General features: G+C 41.5%; 1 protein-coding gene across 1 annotated transcript in view; it reads left to right on the top strand.

Annotated features, from left to right (window-relative positions):
* The window catches only part of thada (THADA armadillo repeat containing), a 133,232-nt gene that overhangs the window by 68,539 nt on the left and 40,872 nt on the right, over positions 1–23,821 (top strand). Inside the window, exons 29-30 of the mRNA XM_079560560.1 lie at positions 7,737–7,840; positions 13,801–13,883. Of these exons, the coding sequence (XP_079416686.1) occupies positions 7,737–7,840; positions 13,801–13,883 (187 nt within the window). The remainder of the gene's footprint in view (positions 1–7,736; positions 7,841–13,800; positions 13,884–23,821) is intronic.

Raw genomic sequence — 23,821 nt, 5'->3', positions numbered from 1 at the left:
GTAAGTGACGTGAACTGTAAAAATGTGTTGTTGCTGAAAAACACATCTATATACAGTATCTACTTTTTTTTTTACTATAATTTGCTTTAAGCGCAACAGTCATGTATTTCCACATTTGTTCGTTTGTTTGCTCGAAATTATTTTGTAATGTTTTTGCGCCATGTGATCCTTTCAACTTTCTTCTGATTGTGAAAGTTTTTGTCTTCTTAAATTTAGCTTGCCTTTATGTGCTTGGGTGCGTCCACACTTTTGCCTAACCTCCGTCTTGGCTTTTTTTTGTTTTCTTTTTTTTTTTTATGTGAACGCCAAATCCTACTTCTCTTTCTATGTCTATATATTTTTCTACTGGCCGAGGCCTCGAATCGGCACTCCATTATTTGCACTTGCCCTCTGCCGCGCGTGGAGCGTGTGGGCCGCCTGTGGTTGCGGCAGTGGGCGGGACAGTGGCCTGATAACAGAGTCTGGAGGGACCTCACATCCACCAAAGCTATTTTTACCGGCTCCAAAAGCGGACGCAGAGCCGTTGCAACATATGCACAGTTAGTTACGCCTCACTACAAAACAAGGCAAGAAATAGCAATATAGATTTTTTAGTGTGTATGTGCGTACGTCGTCTCGCCAAAGCCTCAAGGGAGTTTCAGACTTCTCCTCAATACAGATTTGCCCTGTGCATTTAGTCCCACCTTCAATGCTTCTGGGGAAACCTATCAGGGGTGGGGGGGCTGCTTTAGTACAGCAGGTAGATTTGATTTGCCGTGAGATCAGATAAAGGTGCTCAAATCAAATAATGCTCATGCTTAATATCCTTTTTGTGCTCACTGCATGTCTATCATTGTCTGCCCCATTCATTCAGTGTTACAGAGCATAATGTATAGAATGATACGGTATGGCGAGACCATGTTGTATTTAACTTCAAAAGTGCTAGTTACTTGTTACAGTACATTTACTACGGAAACATAAACATTTCATACGTATATATTCTGCTTTTGAGTACATTTTTGTGGTATAGAGGGTAGCACTGCCATGTCACTGCCTGACGTTTAAATCCAGGTCAGGGAGCCATTTCACCTACACAAGTACTAATCTGTAGAAGTTGTGCCACAAGCTTTTTTTGGCCATGTGGTCATTATTTTTGATGACACAATTTTAACCTGTTAACCCCAGGACGTTTTCTCCAGTTTGGCTTCACGCAAGTCTAAAAGCGTCTGAAAAAAAAAAAAAAAGTCAAAATAAAACATTAAGCAACAATATCAAAATAAAAAAGTGACAAAAACGTGACAAAAACACTACCTACCCTACTTGGTACCGACTGAAAAGCTCCGGTAGGGGACAGTATCCGGTGCTAATTCTCTGTACTTTTTCTCTCAATAAATGATCCGCAGTGAGTCTTAATAAAAGCTGGAACTCATGAGCAGCAACAGTGCACATTAATCAACATGTGTTTTTTCAACATGTGAATGTGCCGGAGTTAGCCATACAGGCTAATTTTCATCCGATGAGATCCAAAGATTGTTTCTGGAAAAGGAGAGCACTCACTCTGCATTAGCCATTTTTGGAACAGTTTCGGTAAATTATTAGTGACAGAGTGAGTGCTCTCACTGAAAGAGCCGCAAAAAGTTCCACTAAAGAGCAACAAAAAAGTGACAAAAGAAGCGACAAAAAAATTATAAAAGCATGCAAGAAAAGCAACAATAATACAACACAAAGGGGAGAAAAGAGTGAAACATGACGAATACATGTAAAAACAAACAAAAAAGACAAGAAAGTGTAGGCCTGAAGCTTTTAGATTTGGGTAAAGCTGAACTGGAGAAAAAGTGCTCGGTTAAAGCGGAGGTAAGAATTTAAACCTGCACTAAAACCGCTCATAATGTAATATTCCCATAACAAAACATCAAAGACCCTTGATGACAGAAACAAAAATGTGTCTAGTCCAAGTTGATTTAACCAATGCAACCAATATTTAACTTTGCTAAAATGAGCAAAGTGATGACGCAGAAACTGTCAAAAATAAAGCATTAAAAGAAAAACCTATTATTTCAGGTCAGAATAGTAAGGACAACAGCTTTTAGACTAGACTGACGCTTTGTTGACCTGACCATAACCCCATTGGAGTTATATAATGTGTCTTAATAGCATGACTCCATGGCACCGTCCCGCCCCACACGGGTAAAGCGTAGTATTTTAGGAGGAACAGGGAGGCTGCCGCTTTACTATAAATATGCCGTATATTTGCCGATGCCGGATCGAGCCGGTTGAGGCTCCCATGAACGGGACTTCCCAATCCGCTGCATGAGGTGTATCTGGAGCAAAGCATCATGGGAGCTGCTGCAAACCCAACCTTATAATAACGGAGGCTTGTTATGGTGAACCCATCTGATTTCGTAAGAGCTCAAGAGTGTTCCTGCTGTCTCCTCCTCTCATGGCAGATGTCCGTCTGGAGTCGATTTGGCAGATGGAGAGAGAACAGTTATTGATTATCGACGTGCCTGATAGATTTTACTTGTACAAAACTACTGTAAAATGTAAACTTGTAAGCTTATATTCAACTCAACTTTATTTTTAAAGCACATTTCTCTCACAAGTGCAACTCGGCTTCAGGGCCTCAGGTATATATATATATCACCACCACATAATTTTGATTTACACTACCAGCAAAATAGAAGGAAAATGAGGCTTAAAGGGAAACTTACCCCCCCTTCCAGAGCCTCAGCCTGAGCGCTGGAGATTTTAAATAAAGCAGGAGAAAGAGGCGTTCCTGCAGGACAAAGGAGTGCGCTATTGATCTGTGATTGACAGGCCTCGGTCACCTTACAGGTAAACAGCCCTCTCCCTCCCCCGCTCCCTCCTCACTGCTGGAGGCGGGGCCAGGGCCATGTGTGGGAGCGTTTCATTGGAGTGTTTGTGCTGCAGGGCGAATGACATCAGATTTTGCCTCTGACAGCAGATTTTAGTCCTCCTCCAACAGTGGCACCACATTCGAAAAATATAATGCAGTACAGAGATTTCGCCTGTAGAGGCGCCGCACTGACGTTTTTAGAAAGTTTATCTATTTTCTTATTTGCACTAAATTGCAGGCTCAGTATTTATCGTCAAAGATTTATTAGCATTTTTGCCTCATTTTTTAAATGTAATATATTATTTTCTACCCAAAGTAAGTTGTGTCTCATTGTATTTGAGGATCATTGTGGGATATTTTAAGATTAAGTGCTTTTCGAACTTAGCTTGACCGTCATTGTTAAGCTTTAGAGTTACTTTCTGTGGCGATTGTGAGTGACAGGTGCATTGGTTTGGAGTCTGCCAGACATTTGTTTTAAATATTGTTGTCTTCCTAAATGATATGCAGGATTTAAAATATTTATATGTATATTCACTCTGCCGCCTGCTGCCTGTAGGTGTCTCTGACCAGCGCGGGTGCCAGCTTTGCCACTGCAGGGGCTGTTTTCCGGTCGGCGGGTGTTGTTTGGGCGTGGAGTCTGCAGGAGGGACCAGGAGGGACCAGGGACAGGCCCAGGGCTCAGTGGCCAGGCTTGGTGCTACGTGGTCGGGCTGGTTTTTCCCCACGTTGCCTTCTCTGTACGGCGTAATGAATGGCTTCCTCCTGGTCTGTGGCTATAGGCCCAGCTTAAAGAGTATACTTACCAAGGCCCAGAATACACACCCCAGTCATGCAGCCGTTCTGCCGGAGCTTTTTGGACACTCCCAGCCACCATCCACCTGCTACGGCCACTCGCTCACACACTCTCTCAAAAATAATTCTCCCGGTCAACAGTAGGAGGGACTTCGAAAGAATAAATCTTTAGACGTGTAGCTACAGTCATGTACCTGTAACTGCAGGTATTTGAGAAAGGCTTTTAGAAAAAATGAAGGATTTATAAACCATTTAATAGCTGAAGAATTCTACCATAATAGTTTTTGTTTTGTTTTTTAAAGCATAGCATTTAAGGCGTTGAACAGGGACAGCTTTGTTTGTTCAAGGCTTTCTGTGTGAACATAGTGACTTCAGGTAATTTTAAATGTATTGAAAGTGCAGCTGTGCAAAAAAGCATTGATATTTTAAATGGTGTTTGTTCAGAAAGATTGAACTATTATGTTCTGGTTTCAGTCTGTTGCGTATAAAGCTCAACTCTTCTCTTTGAATATATTTTTGCGCTCATTTAGAAGCCACTGTTCTATTGTTAGACATTACATGGCTGTCCCAGTAGTAGCTAAAGTGTTGTGAGAGTACTACGCTGTGAAAACGTGGCTTAAGGGAGACACTTTGTTCCTCTGAGGTAAGTGTAGTTTATGGAGCGAAGTTAAAAACACATCTAACAAACCTTCAAGTGCACGGATCCTTTCAGTTCATTTCAAAAGTATAATTTAGTTGAATGAGTTGCTTCTCCCGAGTCGTCAGTCACTTTCTCTGGTCAAACATAAGTGCTATAGTGCGCTGAGGTTTGGATGATGTGATCAGTGCCTCGGGGCTATCCTGTCTGCAGCCCTGTGTGATCCTCGCTGGCTGCTGCGCACAATTGGCAACACTTCTCCTGTGCGAAAGCTGTAGCTAAGAGGCACGAAGCATTGTTTTTACGATTTAAAAAAGGGTATTTAGAATGTGGAAAAGACAAGGAAAGTCAATAACAAGCTCTGGGCATGGGATTGTAGTTATTTATCAATGTTAAGCTGTCTTTAAGATGGATTCATTGAAATAACACATTTAATCATGTTTCTGCAATGGTCAAACCTTAAATGTCTTGCTGCAAAACCTTTTGGGTGTAAAAAAATACATGCACAGGCAATGTTGAACTCTTCACCTTTTACACTATAACACAAATATGCAAAAATCATGTCCTGTCCACTCAATCCTATTTGAAAACTTTTACTACGATGGAAAATTCTTGAATGACTGAGAACATACACAAGCGTGTAGTTGTGTCATTGTCTCGGGCTCTGGGAACCTCAGGAAGTGGCCTCCTGCTGGTTCCCAGAGTTGGGATAAGGCAATGTGAGGCTACGTTTCAGTCTGGAACAGTCTGTCTGAATTTGTGAAGCAAGCATCCAGTAATGTTTAAAGGATCTGTATCATGCTATTTAGCCATCCCAAAGTAAAGTATAGGCATTTATAGGATATATTGTACCTCTTCCACTATGTAGAACTATTTTTTGTGAGAAATATAAGTATTTTCTGGGGGTATTTTGCAAACCCGGAAGACAAGATGCTTCGATTCAGTTAACTCCGCCCCCTCTCTCCGAGCGGATCTGCCCATGCATTATTAGCAGTAAAATAAATATAAATATCAAAGCAATAAGTGGGGTTGACATCTGCAACACAGCTTCATAAATGGCTAACACACAAGCTAACACGAGTTTTGACTCACCATCGCTCTGTCCTGGCCTCTGCATCAGATCGGAGACTCGCGTTGGTTATAAAAGTTAACCCACTTTGAGAAGATTCACATCATCCATCAGGAGACAGTCACAGAAAAACACTATTGTGGTGATAGTCGCTGAATCCAGGAAAGAAATGCCAACTTCTGGCGAGTGGCCTCTTCTTTAGGAAGGTTGAAAAAAGTCCTGCACCAAACGCTTTTCTCCGTGACATTATCTTTAGGTAAGAAAAAAGAACAGTCGTGTCCAGAATAGTTTAGAAAGAGCGTAAGGCATTACATTACAGAAGTTGTGCTCTTCCTGTTTGACACTATGACGTCAAAAACGTCAGAGTGTCACAACTCAGTGGTTTTCCAGCAGAGGGTGGAGCAGCTGCTCAGAGAGCAGGATTCAGGAGGATTGCTGAGAACTGCGTGAATGAAGCCAAAAATCACTCTGGGGGTGTTTTTGATAAGGAAATAGCATAACAACATGGCTAAAAGCTCCAAAAAGTTGATCTTGCATGATATAGGCCCTTTAAAACCAGGCTAGAAGCAAATTTATATGGCAGCTGAATTTATTTTAATTTACTTTCTATTTTATTTGTCCTGTACCCTTTGGTTTTAATCTTTTAACGATAAGTATCCTATTTTTTATTGCTGTTTTAATCGCAAAGGGTAGTGTCAACACAATCTCAAAACTTGCTTCACAAAGAGAAGTTTATTTTTGTTTTTGCGTGTATTCATTTAATGTTCATATTCGCCCTGGTACTGTAATTGGTCTTTGAAGTATAAAGAGTAAGGCTTTGAGGATTTCCTGAAACACTAATTCCCAACAACATCTTGGAGGAGTTTAGAGCCAGACATCTCTCTGCGGGCAAATCAACACTGACCACAAACTCCAAACATATAGACAAGCTGTACAATATACTTCCATCCTCGGCGCGTCAGTTTTACCAAAAGTGGATGTTTCTGGTCGTGAAAGGAAACTGGGTCATTCAATGGAAATCCACACACGCAAAGAAAACAAGCCCCTATCTGAACCCACGACCTTGTAGCTTCAGGCCACTGTGAAGTTGGCTCCAAGGCTCCTGATCTCCACCCATGGTCCCACTGCCATGACTTCAGTCTGTTTGTGGAGCATCCAAGACACTTTTAGACAGTACATGAGTCACAGCCTGGCATCTCCGCGCATGCCTCTAATGTAGGCGGTGAAACACTATCTACATTACTACAAGTTGTCCCATGAGGAATTTGAAGCACATGTTTTGACCCTTTGAAGCTACTGTTTGTGGAGTTTAGATTACCACTTACCTATTTCGACACTTCACCTTAATTGCCCCTAATATACGCACAGTGTGCTTTTCCGCCTGCTACGTTCTCCTGGCCATGAATGCACCTAGCTCAAAGTATGGAGACGGATCCCCAGGGCTGCACTGTGGTCATCCACTACTCCATGCACCAAAGTATGTTACTTTAGGACAGCAAAACATTTGAATTGAGTTTGTAACATATTTTCAAACCGTTTATTTTGATATTTGACTGGATTTTACAATTATCAAAATAAACTGTTTCAAAAACAAAACAAAAATACAATGGCATCTTTTTTTCATTGTGAAATCATCTTGGAATCTCACCCATGGACTTGATATTGATTGACCTCTTGTGCTCATTCCTCTCCATTTACATCAATTACTCCTTTTGTTCCTAAAAAGGACAAAAAGGAGGGAAACTCTGCCCCGTGAGGCGGGCTGTGTAGCTATAAGCCTCCACTGTGCTTCAGAGCCTCTCAAAGTGTAAGGCTTAAGCTTTTATATTCTAAAGGTCAAAAACCAGCGTGGTTCAAAATATGATACCCTGCCCAACATTGTCACGTGGGTCCTTGGAGCCAGACTCTTAAGCGGTGTTTGGGAGGTGCAAAGACTCCATTGGAATCCTTTTTAATAAGTGTCTTTTGGAGTTGCCCTGGCCACCAGGGGGTGGTATTGCAGTGATGTCAGCTCCTGGTTTGAGGACCAAAGACAAGTGCATTCCTCGCCCATTGATCCCAACCAGGGCTCCCGACTCCATGGGGGGATCCTGATCCCCATTGATGTCCATGCTACTTGTACACCTTAACTTAAACTATCCAATGTGATTTGGTTTTGTAGGGCCCAATATCACAACAAGAGTCATCTCACTATAGGTCTGGTGTCTATAGCATTTGCAATTGCAATTGATTTACCTCAACTTAGTTCAGTGATGCACCAAAAATACCACTCGACTATTTTTGGTGACACCTAATCTGACTCTTGTCATGTTACTTTGATTCTGTATTTCTTACCTGCAGCATTTGGTTATACAGAAGTTGGACCTGCCTGTATGAATGATGTATTTTTGTTGCGTTTGCAGGTGCTGTTTCTGCTGCGTTCCTTCCAGTCGGACTCTCACAGACCCCTCCCATCTGCAAACGGCATTGGCTCCGGTCTACGTCAGCGCATTTGGATCGCTTCACGGTATGTTTAGATGGACACAAGTACATAAAATAATCAAAGAGAAGTAACAAAATGGTTGCCTTATTTCTTTGGTGTATACAAATGGCTTTCACATCATCAAATGCTGGTTCTTAATTGTTGGCAGTCACACCAAAAAGTCGTAGAATCGATCCCTATACAAGCAGGGCTCGCTGTGTGAAGTTTGCATGTTCTCCCTGTGGTGTTTCCCCTGGTTACTCATGTTTCCACCATCAATGAGCACACACTGTGGGTACAATAGACTAATCTCCTCCTGACCGGGGTCCTGGCTCAGATCTGAAGAATGAAGAAGACAGCTTGTCCCAGCATCTTTGACGGTTAGATCAAATGCATTAAAAAACAAACAAAAAGTAAACTTTGGTTTTAAGAGTGCAGAGCAAAGCAATTGTGGTGCACAGCCACGCTTAATTTGAAACACTATACACGGTCTGACCCAAAAAAAAGTCGGCAAAGGTCACACACTCTAATATTTAGTTAAATCCAGATGGTGATTTTTTATTTTGGTAATTACTTCGCTTACTCTTTACTTTATTATTTTTACAGAAATATTGATCGATTGGTTTCAACTCAATCATTTGATGCACAAAATGGAGATGCATCTATAAACTTGACTTGATATAGCTGAGTTGTTTAGCAGAGAGAGAGAAATCAAATATAACTCAGTCGGCTTATGTGTCCGAATCAGAATCAAATACAAAGATGTTTAAATGTAGAATAAAATGTTAGTCACGAATGAATAGGCCATTTTGTACACTTCCCCCTGAGCTTTGAGCGACGCTAAATTTTCCCTCTCGGTCAGATGTTGAGATACTGCCCCAAGCTCCCTGCTGATAACTTGTCATATCAGCTTCAAAAGGCGGCCTGTATGAGCACAGCCCTCCATCCGTCGGTGCACGTGTCTCTCTCCACAGTAACTTAAGCCCCGCACACAGATAAGTGGAAGAATACAGCCCCTTGTCCCGATGTACAAACCCTCCTTGGCCATGTCCGTTCCATGTCCCGCGCTGGCTCCTGTTTCAAAGAGACCGCCCGCTGCCCCATCTGCCAGCCCCCCACTGCTCCACACCTCCCCCCCCCCCCCCCCCCCCCCCCACCTCTAGCACCTCTCACCCCAGGACCCAGGCCTCAAGATCGGGCGCAGATTAGCGCTCAGGCCCCCCGCCGCCGGTGGGAGGTCAAATTTGGTGCCTAAGCAGATAACGCAGTCCGCTCGATCGCACTGATGAGCTTTTATTAACATGACGAGGCGGATTCTTGCCCGCCCGACCGAATCTGCAGCCGCTCTGTTTGATCACTGACCAGGACGTCCCGAGATCTAAGGCAGGTCAGAGGACAGAGTAAAGCAGTGGTTCTCAGTCTGAGGTTTGGGGACTGCTGGTGACACATAGCCCTTTTTACTTGCCTTATAAACTTTCTAAACTGCAGTGTTAGCAGGTTCTAATCTATATATAACACCACCCAATGGAGAGATAATGTTATGACCTAAATAACTGCAAGCTCTGTGGAAAGCTCTATATTGATGAAGCTTACTTAAGAACCGTCGTTCTCCTGGAAAATTGTTTGTAAATTCATTACTAAACTGCGGAATTATGAATCCTTTAGTATTTTGCCAATTTGAACTTGTGACTTCATGACTTCAACCCAGTGTTGGGAATTAACACCCTCGTCCCGCCAAGGCTGCTGGTTTTATGGAGCGACAGGTGAATTTTCATAACCCTGATGTGCATGTCGTGTTTATTGTATGGATTTGCGCAGCCTCCAGGGTTGCACATTCTGTCTCCTGCATGACACGACAAGTCGCTTTGGTATGTAGTTTGATAATGAGTGTAGGTATTTGAAGGAAGTAGCAATATTGAGGATAACTTGCATCATCCTTTGTCTTGCAATCACACTCATAAGCACTCTCAGTCACACACCAGTGTACACAGACAGTGAAGTGAAGGTGGCGTGTCTTGCCCAGGGACACAACAGCAGTCTGCTCTCGCTAACCGCCGACCTCTATATTTTTGCCGACAGATGTTCTGCCTCTGAGCCACTTCTGTTTTACATCTTTTACCAAACCCTTCAGGAGCTGCTATGGTCTGTTTTGGCACTCAATGTAATGCTATTCCATAATGTTGTTCAATATATAAAATTAAAAATAGCCCGTCTAATCCCTTTAAGCCTCCAGCCGTGCAGCGAGGCCTGAGCAGCGTGTGTGGCAAGTGTTGAGTTTATGTGTGCGCTCAATCAAGGGTACGACCGCAGTGCAGCCAGAAGCCACAAGAGCAGCGGAGAACAAGGGGGACAGTGTGCAGCCCTGACGTCATCCTTTCATCACCACCATATTAAAAATTACACGCACAAAGTCCATACACACACTGTGAAGATGTGTTTCAAATTCTTACTATCGACCTAATGCGGTGACAGTGATTATTATTTTGGAGGTCAGCTGGTCAATGATCCCCCGATTAGTGAATAAATAAAAAAGTCGTGTGCGTCTTGATTAGATTACAAATTGAGGAAGTTGGATGGTAGCCAGGAGACTCTCGCTGTGACTGCGTGCGGTTAAAGGGGAGATATTCCGGATGGGGGGTGGTGTGGATGTGAGCTAATGCTGGCAGATCATTAGGTCATAATCCAAAGCAATGTAAGGGAGATGTTTTAAGAGCTGGCAGCTGCTCTGTAAAGCTGTGAAAGCAGCTTGTGATTCGACCAACTTTTGACATTGTTAATACTTTCACTGTCTCTTTATTTATCTTGGAGGGGGGGGGGATTTACCACAGCGTCATCAACACAGACCTTTTGGGCAATTTGTATTTTTCCTCATTTGCACGACATCTGTTGGCAGAGAAACTTTCAATCGCAGTCCATACTTTTTCAAATTACCTCTAGCTTAAGGAAGGCAAGGCGAGTTCGTTTGTAGAGCACTATTCATACACAAGGCAATTCGAAGTGCTTCACAGTTGAAAAGAGAATTACAAGAAAATAGATAAAATCAATGAAAACATCAACATAAAATTAATCAATTACAGTAAAAGGCAAGAGTGCAGATAAAATACTTTCAGTCATATGCGCGGGCAAATAGAACTGTTTTCAGCCTGGATTTGAACATTGTCAGGGTTGAGGCCTGTCTCACATCCTCATGAAGACTCTTCCAGATTTTAGCTGCATGAAACTGAGACGCAGCCTCACCGTGTTTATTATTGGCTCTGGGAACCACCAGGAGGCCCCTCCCTGAAGTTCTCAGGGCCCGAGATGGTTCTTACGGCTCTAACATGTCAGAGATGTACTTTGGCGCTAAACCATGAAAAGACTTGTACACAAGCAGAGCTGTTTTAAATTCTATTCTTTGAGTGTCAGGAAGCCAGTGCAGAGACCGAAGCACTGGACTAATATGGTCGTATTTCCTGGTTCTTGTCAGGCAGTTATAGGAAGTGTTTTTGATTTAAAAGCATGATGATTTCCTGTAATGTTGAGCTTGACTCCAGGCAGTTATCTCTTTTGTTTCAAAGCCAATACAAGATACAGTTTATCATTATCATTAACACATTACGCAGCCATACTACATTGAGAAAGCTCGATCTTATCTTATCTCAGACGCTACGGAAGGTCTGGCCTGACTAGTGTCCAAATGAGGAACCAATTGCTTTGAGATTGGTGCGTGAAAGCCTCAGTGTGGATGGAGCATTCATCCGCGGATCGAAAAGGTTGACTGTTTAATCCCAGCTCTGACCAGTGCACGTCGTCTTTGTGTCCTTGCACACCGGTGCATGAATAACAATGGGTTTGTGAGTAAGAATGCAAGACAACAGTTGCAATATAGACAAATAAACAAACATGTGTCTTATCCTTATTGAAAGTAACTCCGCAATACTTTTACAGTTTCCTATTAATTAAACACGCACCTCAGTAGTATTTGTAGAAAGCGTTGTAACGGTGATGTGCACAGGCCCTCCTCTGTTCGGCCCTTGTGCTCCGCTCAGACGCAGCTGTGGGCGCCTCATGTGAACGTCCCATATTCTCAGCTTCAAAGTGCCTTGCACGAACCAAAACACACACACCCCACTCACATCTCGTCCCCTCAGCAGATGATCCAGTACAGCAGTTTAGGTTTGTTTTGTGTCAGATGCCATAGAAATAGTAAGGTTAACTAGGACAGCAAGTTTGATCACAATCAGCAAGTTACATAATATGTCAATGCTGTAGTTGAGATCTACTCGTCTTATTCTGATGTGCTTGTGATCCATGTAATAGTTTAGTCATAAATATTTCATTGTGTCCTTCTAATGCTCCTGGATTTGTCTAAAAAATGCACCATGAACTGAATCATAGGAAAGTAGAATAATCACTAGAATTTCTTATTTCACCCATTCAATTCAATTTGTTTCACGGATAGTCCCCTGGAGAAGAACCATCTCTTTTTCAAGGGCTCCTGAACTTAAAAAAAGTGCATGTTTGTGCGGGTGAACCAATGGCCGCTGGCTGCTGACAACACTAGGGCTGCCATTGCTGTATTACCTCCATATAGCCGCTAGCACCCATTGGAATGCATTGCACTTTAGACATGTTAAAAACAACTTTAAATTTTCCTAAACTTTCTACAGCTATATATATATGTTAGTTACAGTTAATGAAACCAGGCTGTTTTTTTTTTTTATTTTAGAAATCTCGTACTAATGAGGGCCGGACTGTTTGCATTGGAGCTGCACTAACGAAGATCCCGCCCTTATGCCCTTTTTGAATGATGGTCTATTAATAATATGTCTGTGGTGTGAACACATCACACCAAATTGTAGCCATGGGCTGATTTGCATCCATTGTCCCACACTCATATTCTCAAACACACTCTCATTGATCCTCGCCTGTTGTACAGTTTTTAGTAGTGAGGAAACCACGACACTGGGCGGAAACCTACACAGGCACCACGAAAATTTGCAAACTTCACACAGAAAGTGATACAACCTTCTGAGATCTAACCGAATCGGGCAAAGCAAACGTGGAAGTATTTGAAGCCAGGACTTTCTGTCAAAGGGCTTATAATTATTTAGTGTAAATTTGTATTTTTATTGTGGAAGTGATTCAATTTCGGACGATTTTCCCTTTGTCGTGAAGGAAGTTAGTCTTCTTCATTCAACTCTGCCTTCTATGACAAGGAGCAGTGCACAACCGAAATCACCAAGGGCTGGAGAATATTGTGCTGTGTGTTTAGGTTGTTGTTTCCTTTTTTTTAACTAATGTATGATATAGACTGATTACATGAAAAGTGACATATGTCAAGCCTTTATTTGTTTATGAGATTTTTATTTTGGGGTTTTACAAGCTGAGCCATGATAATCAAAATTCTAACAAATAAAGTCTATACATATCTCACTTTGCATATAATGAGTCTATCATATATTAGTTTCACAGTTTCACCTGTATACAGTAAGCAAGTGCAATACTTGATATCAATCTCGTGTGCTGTGTTATTTTTCGAATTTTCTGAAAAGCTCCAAGAAAAAAATAAAAGTCTTCTAATAAGCGGCCCTTCTCCTAAATCTCCAAAATTCGCTGCAGTGAGAACAGTGGTGTGGTGATCAGAGGACTCCAAACCACGTCATAGAGATCACATTTATTCCATCAGACCTCAGAAGAAGAGCCATTGAGTGCAATTTAGGCAATGAACTAATATTCTGTGGTGAAGACACGGGATTGCGCTTGATGTGAATTTAATCATTTTGAAAGTAAGGCAGATCATCACCGCAGATTAGGCGATGTCTCCCACGTCATATATCTGAAAGCGTTGCATTCATAGATTTTCAATAAAAGGCTTCTCTCCCCTTTGGTCTGAAATTAGGCATAAATTACTTAGCCCATAAATTTTGAAAGAACTCAATAAGTTATAGATATTTTTAGACAATCTTAATCCAGTTCAATACCTGTTTCAAATACAAATAACCACAGCTAAGTTTTGTCTTCAGGCAGAACCGCTGTCTCGTGACCAGAGGAGCGTTTCTGGACGTCCTGGTCAGTCTGTGTGGACCAAATATCAGCTTGTTGGAAGGTGAGTGCTGACTTTTCCACCGTTTATTTTTTTATTGCAACATGATCTATGTGCTTCAATAAAAATGCCAACGGCTGCTGTAAAAAGATGCTCAACACTTTGTTCTCAATGGATAATTTTGTGGTAAACCTAGTGTGACCTTTGATTGTCTGTCATATGTGAAAGTCCTCAAAGTCTCTTGAACTCTCTCAAACCGCTTTCCAATTCAGTCACAGGTTGTTATAGTACCACATACTCGGTGGTGGAAAGTTACCATTGTAACCACAGCCTCCCTGGGGTAGGCTGATGGAGGTGAGGTTGTCAGTCTGCTCCATCGACCCCACTGCCAACATTATTCACTCACTATAATCACTCAGGCAAGGGGAGGACGTGCTTTGCTCGAGGACACCATGACAGTCTGCCCTTCTAGGAGCCTTTTTGTCATGAGTCTTTACTAAAGATGTACTTTTTGTCAGAATTATTATTTTTCTAATCAAAATCTGGCAATACAAAAAAGGTTTGGAGCAGTTTTAAAGCACTACTAAGTAACTCATGCCCCTCGAGGCCATAAGCGCCACAGCAGGTGTTGTAGCATGTTGCAGTTTTTTACTCATTAACTGTCCATGAGATTAAAAACTACGCTGGCATAAAAGACAAAGGGAGAGAGAGATATTGTACATCCAATTACACAATGGAGATATTTTTTTTCACTCAAACTTGGCTGTATACTGTTTAAGTGGCGCTAGCCTGCATCTAGCTTTGCCCGTTAGCCTGTTAGCTTCTTCCTCGTGATTCCATTAGTGTGTATTGGGGCTTCCGCTTCGGTGGCAGTGAAGTTGCAAGGGTGGTTTTCTGGCCAGAGACACTGGGGGAGATGAAAGACCCCCAATCATCCCATTAACACTTGTATTACCCCCAGAGGGACTTCGGAAAGGATTTATTAAAGAGACTAGATGAGAGTTGGTCATTTAGTGCTCGCTACTGCCACCTCAGGTCTTACACGTAACTGCAGTCTCTGTTAAACTCGTGCATGACGGCACTTCGGACCCGAAGTAACAACCTTTTGAGTGACAGTGCAGGATTTTAGAGGCAGTTGTGGTGAATAGGTCTGAGCTCATTCTACACATTAGGTCATTGCTGGAGCAATTAGTTTCAACATTTTTAAACTCCGTATAACCCCTTTAAGGTAAACAAGTTACTTAGTTCTTCTTTAAATTTTTCATGGAAAACATTTCTTTCAAACATAGTACTTTTTCTGTTATGGACAACAACAGTTTTGACCTTTTGAATGACACGGTTTAGAAATGTTTCTTGCTATTGCTACGGTTAATTTGACCACATTTGAAACCCATGGATAAGACAAAGACTGCCGTTTGTCCTTCATCACCTGCCGTCCTCTCCTCCTCTTGTTTCTCTTTTTGCTGATGTCAGCTCTTTGCCACCAACTGTCTCTCCTCCATTTGCTCTGAACGAGACTTTGAGCGGTGCACAACAGACTGCACGCCGTTTGTCCACCAGCGCCCGCCTGCTTTTAGCCCAATTGTTGACAGAAGTCTCGGACACTTCACTTGGAGCGTGTGCATTCGAGTGTCTGGAGGAATGCGAGACCCTGGATGTGTTTGACAGATGGTAGGATCGCGCCTCTGACCCACTTCATGGAGCAGAGGAAGAGAAGGAAAGACCCAACTGTAGAGAGGGAGAGGGGGGAAAAGGTGGAGAGAGAGGAGCAGAGGAGGAGGTGCCTGTGTTTTCAGCCCAGGCCATGTGCTGCGCATATGCCGCTCTTTCTTGACAGTGGAAATACCGAGGATTTCTCAAAACAAGCCGGCCCCTTACATAACCAAACAAGTGGCTCTTCTTTTAACCCGCACACCTCAGCCGTTGTTTAATTTACCTTTGCAGCTTTCTTTGCCACTCAGGCTACGTTCTGAGATATAAAGTTAAGCTAGACACAACTGAAAATCTTTTCGTTTCTTCACTTTTATCCCTTTTAGTTTTTACTCATTTTTTGCAATTTTGGGAAAAAGGTTTTGTGTGTGTGACTTAAAAACAATGCATGTTTTTTCATAGGTGCCTCTCAATACATCTCAAGGTCACAGGTACAGGTATAAAAGACATAATAGAATGCAAAATTACAAGAGATCGAAATTAGAAACCATTCAGTGAAACATTAAAAGGTATAAGGTCGACAAATAAATGTATTAAAATAAACTGTTGGTTTTGAAAAGTTAATTCCGTTTATTCCGCCCACTTTTGCCTTTTTTTGCCTTGTCAAGAACTAGGGAGACATTTTGCCGCTAAAATCTGATGTTTAGTAGATTGATTTGTGTAAAATGTCCAATGTTTATTTGCACCAACAAGTCAACGCTGCACCGTTTCTCTGCACGGCCTAAAAACAGCTTTGTTTTCGTGTAGTAACTCATTTTATCTGGGCTTCTCCAGTACTATGTTAACTGATTGGAGAAAAGGGGCGGGCACAATTCTTATTTGTGCGCCCAATAGTATAATAGTGAATAGTATAAATGTTATAAAGATATAAAATATACTTGTGTTAAAATGATTAGGAAGGACTTCCAACTCAGTCACTTTTTTTTCATTATAAAAAAAGCATTTCCTTGTGCAGTATAGGAGAACGTTAACTACCCAAGGCCCAAACCTATCTACGATCCCCGACGGGCGACGAGTGAAAGATTGACAGGTGGAGAAACCACCAGATGTTTCCTGTATAAAAACAAACATGGCGGCTCACATGCATTTGGAGCAATGTTGTGCTTTGGCCCTAAAACACCTAAAAACAGAAAATGTACTCTTATTTATTCACAAGTATTGTAACAAGTTAATTTCTCCATTGTGAGATCAATAAAGATCTTATCTTATCTTTTGACCCTAAATACGATTATTTTTTAAATGACCTCGATTCAGTTTGCTGCGCACACATTACAGTCCCATTTACTGGAAAACTAACAATTACATGCTTTTCAGGTCATGTTTGGAGGTTAGCCGGTTATGTAGGAGACAGGTTGTTTAGTGCTTAACTAAATAATGACAATCTGAGCAGTCATTATATTGCGCTTTTGATTTGATCGCGATATGAATTTTGCAGCCTTTCTTGTAGTTTTATACCCCTCTTTCTTGTGGTATTTTTTGCGTCTGGGAGCCCATAAAGCAGAGGTAGGTGTGTGAAAGAATTTACCAGACATTGACCTGGGACACATGTAAGTCTACTCTCAGAGGGGGTGATTAAAACCGAAATGCTGTGGTCTCTTAAATTTTCGGAGCCGTCTGTAAGACCAAGCAGATAATCCGACCTTCAAAGCCACAGGTCCCTCACGGAGTAAACAGGTTTAAATAGTCGTAAATGACTTTCAGTAATTTAGATCTGTGAAGTTGACTTTTACATGATAACCTCCGGTTTTAACAGGGCCTGGTTCACGTAGGTCTGTTCCATTAACAGCGGCAGAGTGGTTGGTACCTGGCAGTGGATGTGTTTCTCCATTAGAAGCACGTGGACCATAAAAGTGCCCCTCTGCTGGACGCGGTTTTATCTTTCCTTTCTTTTCTGTCTCTGTGTGCACGGTGTAAATGGAAATCTGCTGCGTTTGATGTTTATTAATAGTTTACACCTATTTTGTTTTTCCATGCCAGGGAAAAGCAACTGTGTGTGTATTAGCGGAGTTTGTGGAGTTTGCATGTTCTTCCCATGTCTGTGTAAGTTTCCTTTCCGGAGTGCTCTGATTTCAAAACATGCACTATAGGGTCCCACCTTGGGCTAAAACTCACCTGAAAGAGATTCTGAAATATCTGTTGGACTTTCTTCGTAAAATAGGACCAAATGTGTGATTTGGGCCAACCTTTACAGAAATTCAGCATCCTGTTAACCTTTTTCCTTTTGCAGTGACCAGAGCAAAATTTGCACTTTGCACAAGCCAAAAATCCACTTAAAATTCCTACTTTATGGAGTTGCAAGAAAACCAAGGACAAAAGTGCTCATGTGGTTTGTAGTGGCTATCCTTGAAAAGGTGCACCTCAAAACTTCTGACTAAAATTTAGGAAGATAAAAGTGCATTTGATCCCTAAAGGAGCCACATACATGAGTACTATAAAGTCAACCAATGAAATAACCTTACCTTATCCACTGCGGGAACTCTTTGGGGTCTGCATTATATATGGTTGGTGTCTTGCCCAAGGACTCAAGCAATAATGTATTTTTGTGCCAGGTTTGAACAAATGACCATCAGTGCCCGATCCACTAAGCCACCGTCTCCATAGACTATATAAAAACAATGTTAACCAAAATACAAAACTTCCAGATTCCCGTCTCTGTTGTGTTTCAGAAATGTAGAAAAGGCATGTGACCGAATTAGATTTGAGTGACTTTAATTCACAAGATTGCTGCTTGTGTCTGACAGTTTGGTAAACCCGACTCTTCTAAATACAGAGGCTCGCACCCTTCTCAAATTAAGATGTGTGTGCCATAAATATTCACTGAGTGCCTCAACAGACAGACACCTCCTTTGATATGACGAGCGTTTTCATTATGGCCATTAATTATGGAACGCTTCTTCTTCTTCTGAAACATGAAACAAGTTCCTATGTGTGGCGTCTGTATGTCCTCACTATATTTTCTCTTCCGTCGCCCAAGAGTTGCGTTTCTCTTTTGAAAGTCCTATATTTTGCTTTAGCAGGCTGTTTTCAATTACTTTAGGACCAAACATGGTATATTGTGTACATATTAGATGGTGGATGCAAAATACTCTCATTCTCTTGTGGTGGTAGAACAGAGAGAAGTGATGCAGTTGGGATAAAGCTTAAAACATCTGCTGACATCGTATATGGAGAAATCACTTGTAGTGCAAGTATATCGTGACGAAGTCTAATGAGGCGTGTCTAATCTTTTATAACTAATAGGGGCACCACCTTATGACATCAGCAGGTGTCATGGTCTGAGGAAAGAGACAGTTTCTATTTTATTCTTCCATTTATTACCATTGGATTTGGATATCGACATGTTGATAGAGATTAAGAAATTAAAAGTGCAGGAATGCTAAACGAAAAATGTGCAACACGATCGTTATTTATTTTTATATTAAAGAGATCTTTTGTGAGTTTGTAAGTTTAAATGTTTTACAAATTAAAGAAAATGTGTATAGTTGACCTCCTGGGTCTGCAGTTTGATGTTAAAAAGTAATGTCAAATAATCATATTTTCTCTAAGTCCCTCCCTTTGCGGATCTCAGCAACTAATTAAAATCCCCGGTGCCATCACTGTAACCAATGAGACAAGCTTTCCTGTGAACAGGCCTGTCAGGTCCAATCAGGAGAGAAGGGGTAATATCCCTGTCTCTCCCTCCTCATTTTGCAAACTAGGAGAGGCTTTCAGGTCTAACCAGGAGGAGGGAGCGAGGGATTGATAACTTTAGAAATCTCTTTCTTTTCTCATTAAGCTTTCTTTTTTCTCTCCTTTACTTTAACTGTAAAACTGAATGATGTCAGTGTCTTTGGAAAATGTTCGATCACCATTAGGAGAAAATGATATAACCTTAGCTTGTTGAAAAAGTATAGCAACTAAACTTTGTAGTTAAAGGCACTATACAGAGTTTAAAAATGTTAAAATTAAGTATTTTCCTTCCCCTGCATGTTCCAGCAATGTCATAATGTGTAGACTGAGCCCAGACCTATTAATCACAACTGCCTCTAAAATCCTGCACTGTCACTCAAAAAGCTTAATATAAAAGCTGCCGTCATGCGTAAGACCTGAGGTGGCAGTAGTGAGTATAAAATGACCAACTTGCATTTGCTTTAAGTATAGTTATGCACTACCATGAACAAATTGGTCGCAGATTGATTGCAATGCTTGCTAATGCCACAGCCCTATGTTTGAATCCTACAGGCACTGCCGCCTGTCTTACTTTCAGTGACTGTGTACACTCGTGTTTAAGCTTGTGAATGAGAGAAGAGCGTCTTATGGAGGTGAAAATGTGCCGTACAAATGTGAGCACTTACATATGGCGAGGCTTAGATTTAAAATACAAATCCCCAATGTACAGTTTTCTGTTTGTTTTGCCATGTCACCCAGCCTTTTATTACCATATGGTGTAAAACTGGCACTGCCTGTACTGCGGCTAATCTTTTTAAAGCCATTGTATTATTAGCCATAAACCATAACTGCTTTTAGCACAAGTGAACAGACAAGGCGGTGGCTGTCGTTAATATCAGAGGACAGCGCGCAGTCGTTTAGCCTAATGAGAGGGAGGGCCAGGCTGCACAGTAAAGACAGAAGGGGGAGAGGGGCATGTCTCGCACACAAACTCTGTCTGGGGCGTGTTGTTCACAGTTTGGGTAATGACGCTGATGTGAAATCCAGCTGTGCACAGAAAAAGAGAGAGAGAGAGAAAGTGTGAGCGCACGTGCAGAGTCTGGACTTGTGGCTTGACGCAGCAAACGGTGTAAATGAGCTTTGAGGATAGTTGTCTTTGGCTGGTTTAAAGCATGAAGTATGGGTACAAGTCGGCAGAAACCCTTTGAAATATTGGCCAAGTTATAGCCTAGATTAAACTGCATGGCAATTTCTTCCTCATGTTGGAGGCAGCCCCCATTTCCCCAAGTCTTAGATGTAAGATTACCTATAGAGTTGGTTTGTAGCGAGTCTAGAGCTACTCATTCAGAGCCTCCTTTTTGTAATTTGTAAAGGAGATAATGTTAGCTATCCTTTTGAGCTTTTAACCATGAACACAATTTTGAGTAATCCTGTTCTCTCTGGTCATTTCTTTTTCTACTGCTGATCTGTATTTCCTGGGTTTTATTGTATGGGAACACAAAATTGAGCAGTTCTGTGTTCATAGTGTGTTCCTCATAGTACCATCAGTTCTGCTGCATGCCGTGAGCTGAAAGTGGAAGCTTATTTTCACTTTTATTGCATGTCATTTCCCACAGAGGGCACTCAAGGCCAGCATACATAGGGATTATATAAAGGGGCTAGATGCAAGTTTGCCATTTTATACTCACTACTGCCACCTCAGGTCATATGTGTAACGGCAGCTTCTATATTAAGCTTGTGCATGACGGCACTTCGGACCCGAAGTAAAACTTTTTGAGTGACAGTGCAGGATTTTAGAGGCAGTTGTGGTGAAAAGGTCTGGCCTCATTCTACACATTAGGATATAACATGTAGGGGGAGGGAAATACATAATTGTAACATTTTTAAACTCTGTATAGTCCCTTTAAAATGTTAAAACTCATAATTCCAACGCTGTTGTACCACCAAAACATCATGTATTATATGTCAGCTTTGAGACACAAACCAAACAACAGAATGACAACGCTGTCTATGAAGTCCGTTATATAATGCATAGAAGACCTTTTAGACCAATATGTTTAAATGAACAAGCTGAAAAGCAAATATATGTTGAGCTCACGAGCCACAGTTTGCTCTCCTCGTCAATGTTGATTTACTTGAAATACATGAACATCCCCATATTCCGTTTTGAGAGTTCGGTCAAAGCTTCTGCCCCCTACTCACTCATCTGCAGTCACCATCTGACACTGCGCCGTCTAGAGACTGGGGCTGTTTAACCTTATGACCGTTGTATCTGACATTAACTATCATTACAATGAAACCCTACCTTTTAAACAGAGCAGGATCAGGACCTACCATTTTGCAAAACATCCAATTACAACCAATACATTCTGAAATTGTTTCGGGAAAAGTCACCAGAGATTATTTTAAAACTGAAGACTTTTAACCCTGAAACCTAGTCCAGATGCCTTCAGAACCTTTTACGCTCACGATTCGTTTTGGGACGTGCCTGTCTCTCTAATGTGCTGCGTCCTCTGTGTGATGTGTCGGTATGAAATTGTCCGATTTAGTAACTGAATTGTTTAGACAAATTATATCTCATGTATTGCAGCCAATTTGTGAAAAGCTTTGACCATTATTAAAGCAGGAAAGTCCCACTGACATTCAGAGTCTCTCTTCCAGAGTCCTGGCCACACAGGGGTTTGAACCTATTGCTCTCTACTAGCCACAGCGCCATCGAACTGCCGCTTAACTTTATAGAAAGTGGCACTTCTCTGGCTTTTAGCTATTGTAAATTATTATAATGGGCTTTCAAAATATGATTTCAGCCATTCAAACTAAGTATCTGAGCCCTTGTACATGTCAGAGATAAATATTTCCACTAAACTGTTGAACCAGTTTGGTATCTTCCACAGAGTCCACCCAAGTCTGTCCAAAGTTCACAGTTTAAGTTTGGACCTTCGAGTCCCATCTCGACCTGAAGCCCCCTTCGGTCACATGTTCGCACAGGTTTATACGAACCAGGTGTTGTAGCGCTGTTCACTTTAAATATTTGACGTGCGGTCAAACAGTCAGTTTCTCCTGTCTGTCCCTCACAGATGACCCGCACATGAGTCGGATCACTTTATGGACCATGGACTAACATTATGCCCCGTCAGAACTGCCCTGTCAAACTGTCAAAGCCTCTCACTGCGCAGGAATGATAACACTGCCCAGTTCGCGATGCTACATAAACCTTTAGGCGAAATACAATGGTATGGAAAAGTGCTGTTCATTTTTGAATATACTGTGTTACTGTACTTGGCCAAGGCAAGTGTCGGTTTGATCCCGGGACATTCTTGCTGTGAGGCATGTGCGCTTGCTACTGCATCACTGTGCCACATATACAATTCATTCCTATCAGTGACAGTGAGAAGCATGTTTAACTTTTCTAACTTTTAGAGTGTGGTATTTATGAATGTACGTATTTATGTTGATGCAGGTAAATAACAGTTATGAACTCAGTGAAAATGTGGGTCTCATGTCAAGTAGTTGGTGGTACAAATGCCAATAGCAGCAGGTAAGCCTTTCATTGAATTCACACTGCTTTTTAGACACATATTTGTTCGTCTTCTCATTGGGAGCCAAAAAAAGGTTAAAAGCATTCCATAGAGCCACTTTCTATTCTAAGACATCAATATTTCTTTCATCAGTCTCTGGAATATTACACAAGTCAATCATCTTTAGAGATCAAATCCAAAGCCTTTTGTGAACTCAAAACCTGTTCAAAGCAGCGATCCATCGTTTTAATCCTTACTCAGTGAATTGCAGCTTGTGTGATCTGCTGCATGTGTCATACACCTGTGTTTGAGCAATCCAAGGTCTTCAGTCCCGCTCTAATCCAGCCACAAACCTCATTTAGAGCAGTTTTTAATGGAGCCTGGAGTGTGTCCAGCAGCAGGTTTGCACATGAGAGCGTTCATGTTAAAGCGATTTAAATAAACACAGCTGTGGGGCACAATGGCTGTTTGTGATCGGACCTCAGAATCTCAGACATGGTTTTAACAAGAACATTTACATTTACTGAGGCTGCACTAACTACTCTCCTCATTATAAACACATTCACACCAGTTCTCGTTTCTGTTTTGCATTGGAGCCCATACCTCTTGTTGTGTAATGATGGCCGTTGACTGCTTTGTCCTGAATATTGCACCGCTTCACTTTACTACACCATGCATTAGCTGATCTCCTTCTAAACACAAGTAAAACATAATGTATGGTTTCCAACAGAAATCTCCCACAGACTGATAGTCCGTTTAAAAGAGATTCAGCTTGTTTATCATTGCAAGTACCTGGATGTTTGGCTCGATTACTTTACTCACTAAAGACAAATGCCAGATTGGTTTCAACTAGAAATGCACCGATCCATTTTTTTCTTCTGACACCAATACCAATACTTGGGGGTTTGAGTATGATATCCAATATTAACCAATGCCAAGAGACTTTCTTAAAAAGTAATACATTGAAAACAAGGCTATCTTATATTATCTATTATATTTTATATCTTATTATAGGCTATCTGAATGGTAATGGAAAATCATTAACCAAAAATAATTGGACTTTTCTACATTAACCTCTTAACTTCCACCTGAACGGATCCCATTTTCTCCAGTTTGGCTTTACCC

The sequence above is a fragment of the Gobius niger genome (genome assembly GCF_951799975.1).
Source record: "Gobius niger genome assembly, chromosome: 7".
Taxonomy (NCBI): Eukaryota; Metazoa; Chordata; class Actinopteri; order Gobiiformes; family Gobiidae; genus Gobius; species Gobius niger.
The sequence above is the reverse complement of the archived record's forward strand: the minus strand, read 5'-3'. Positions and strand labels throughout refer to the sequence as shown.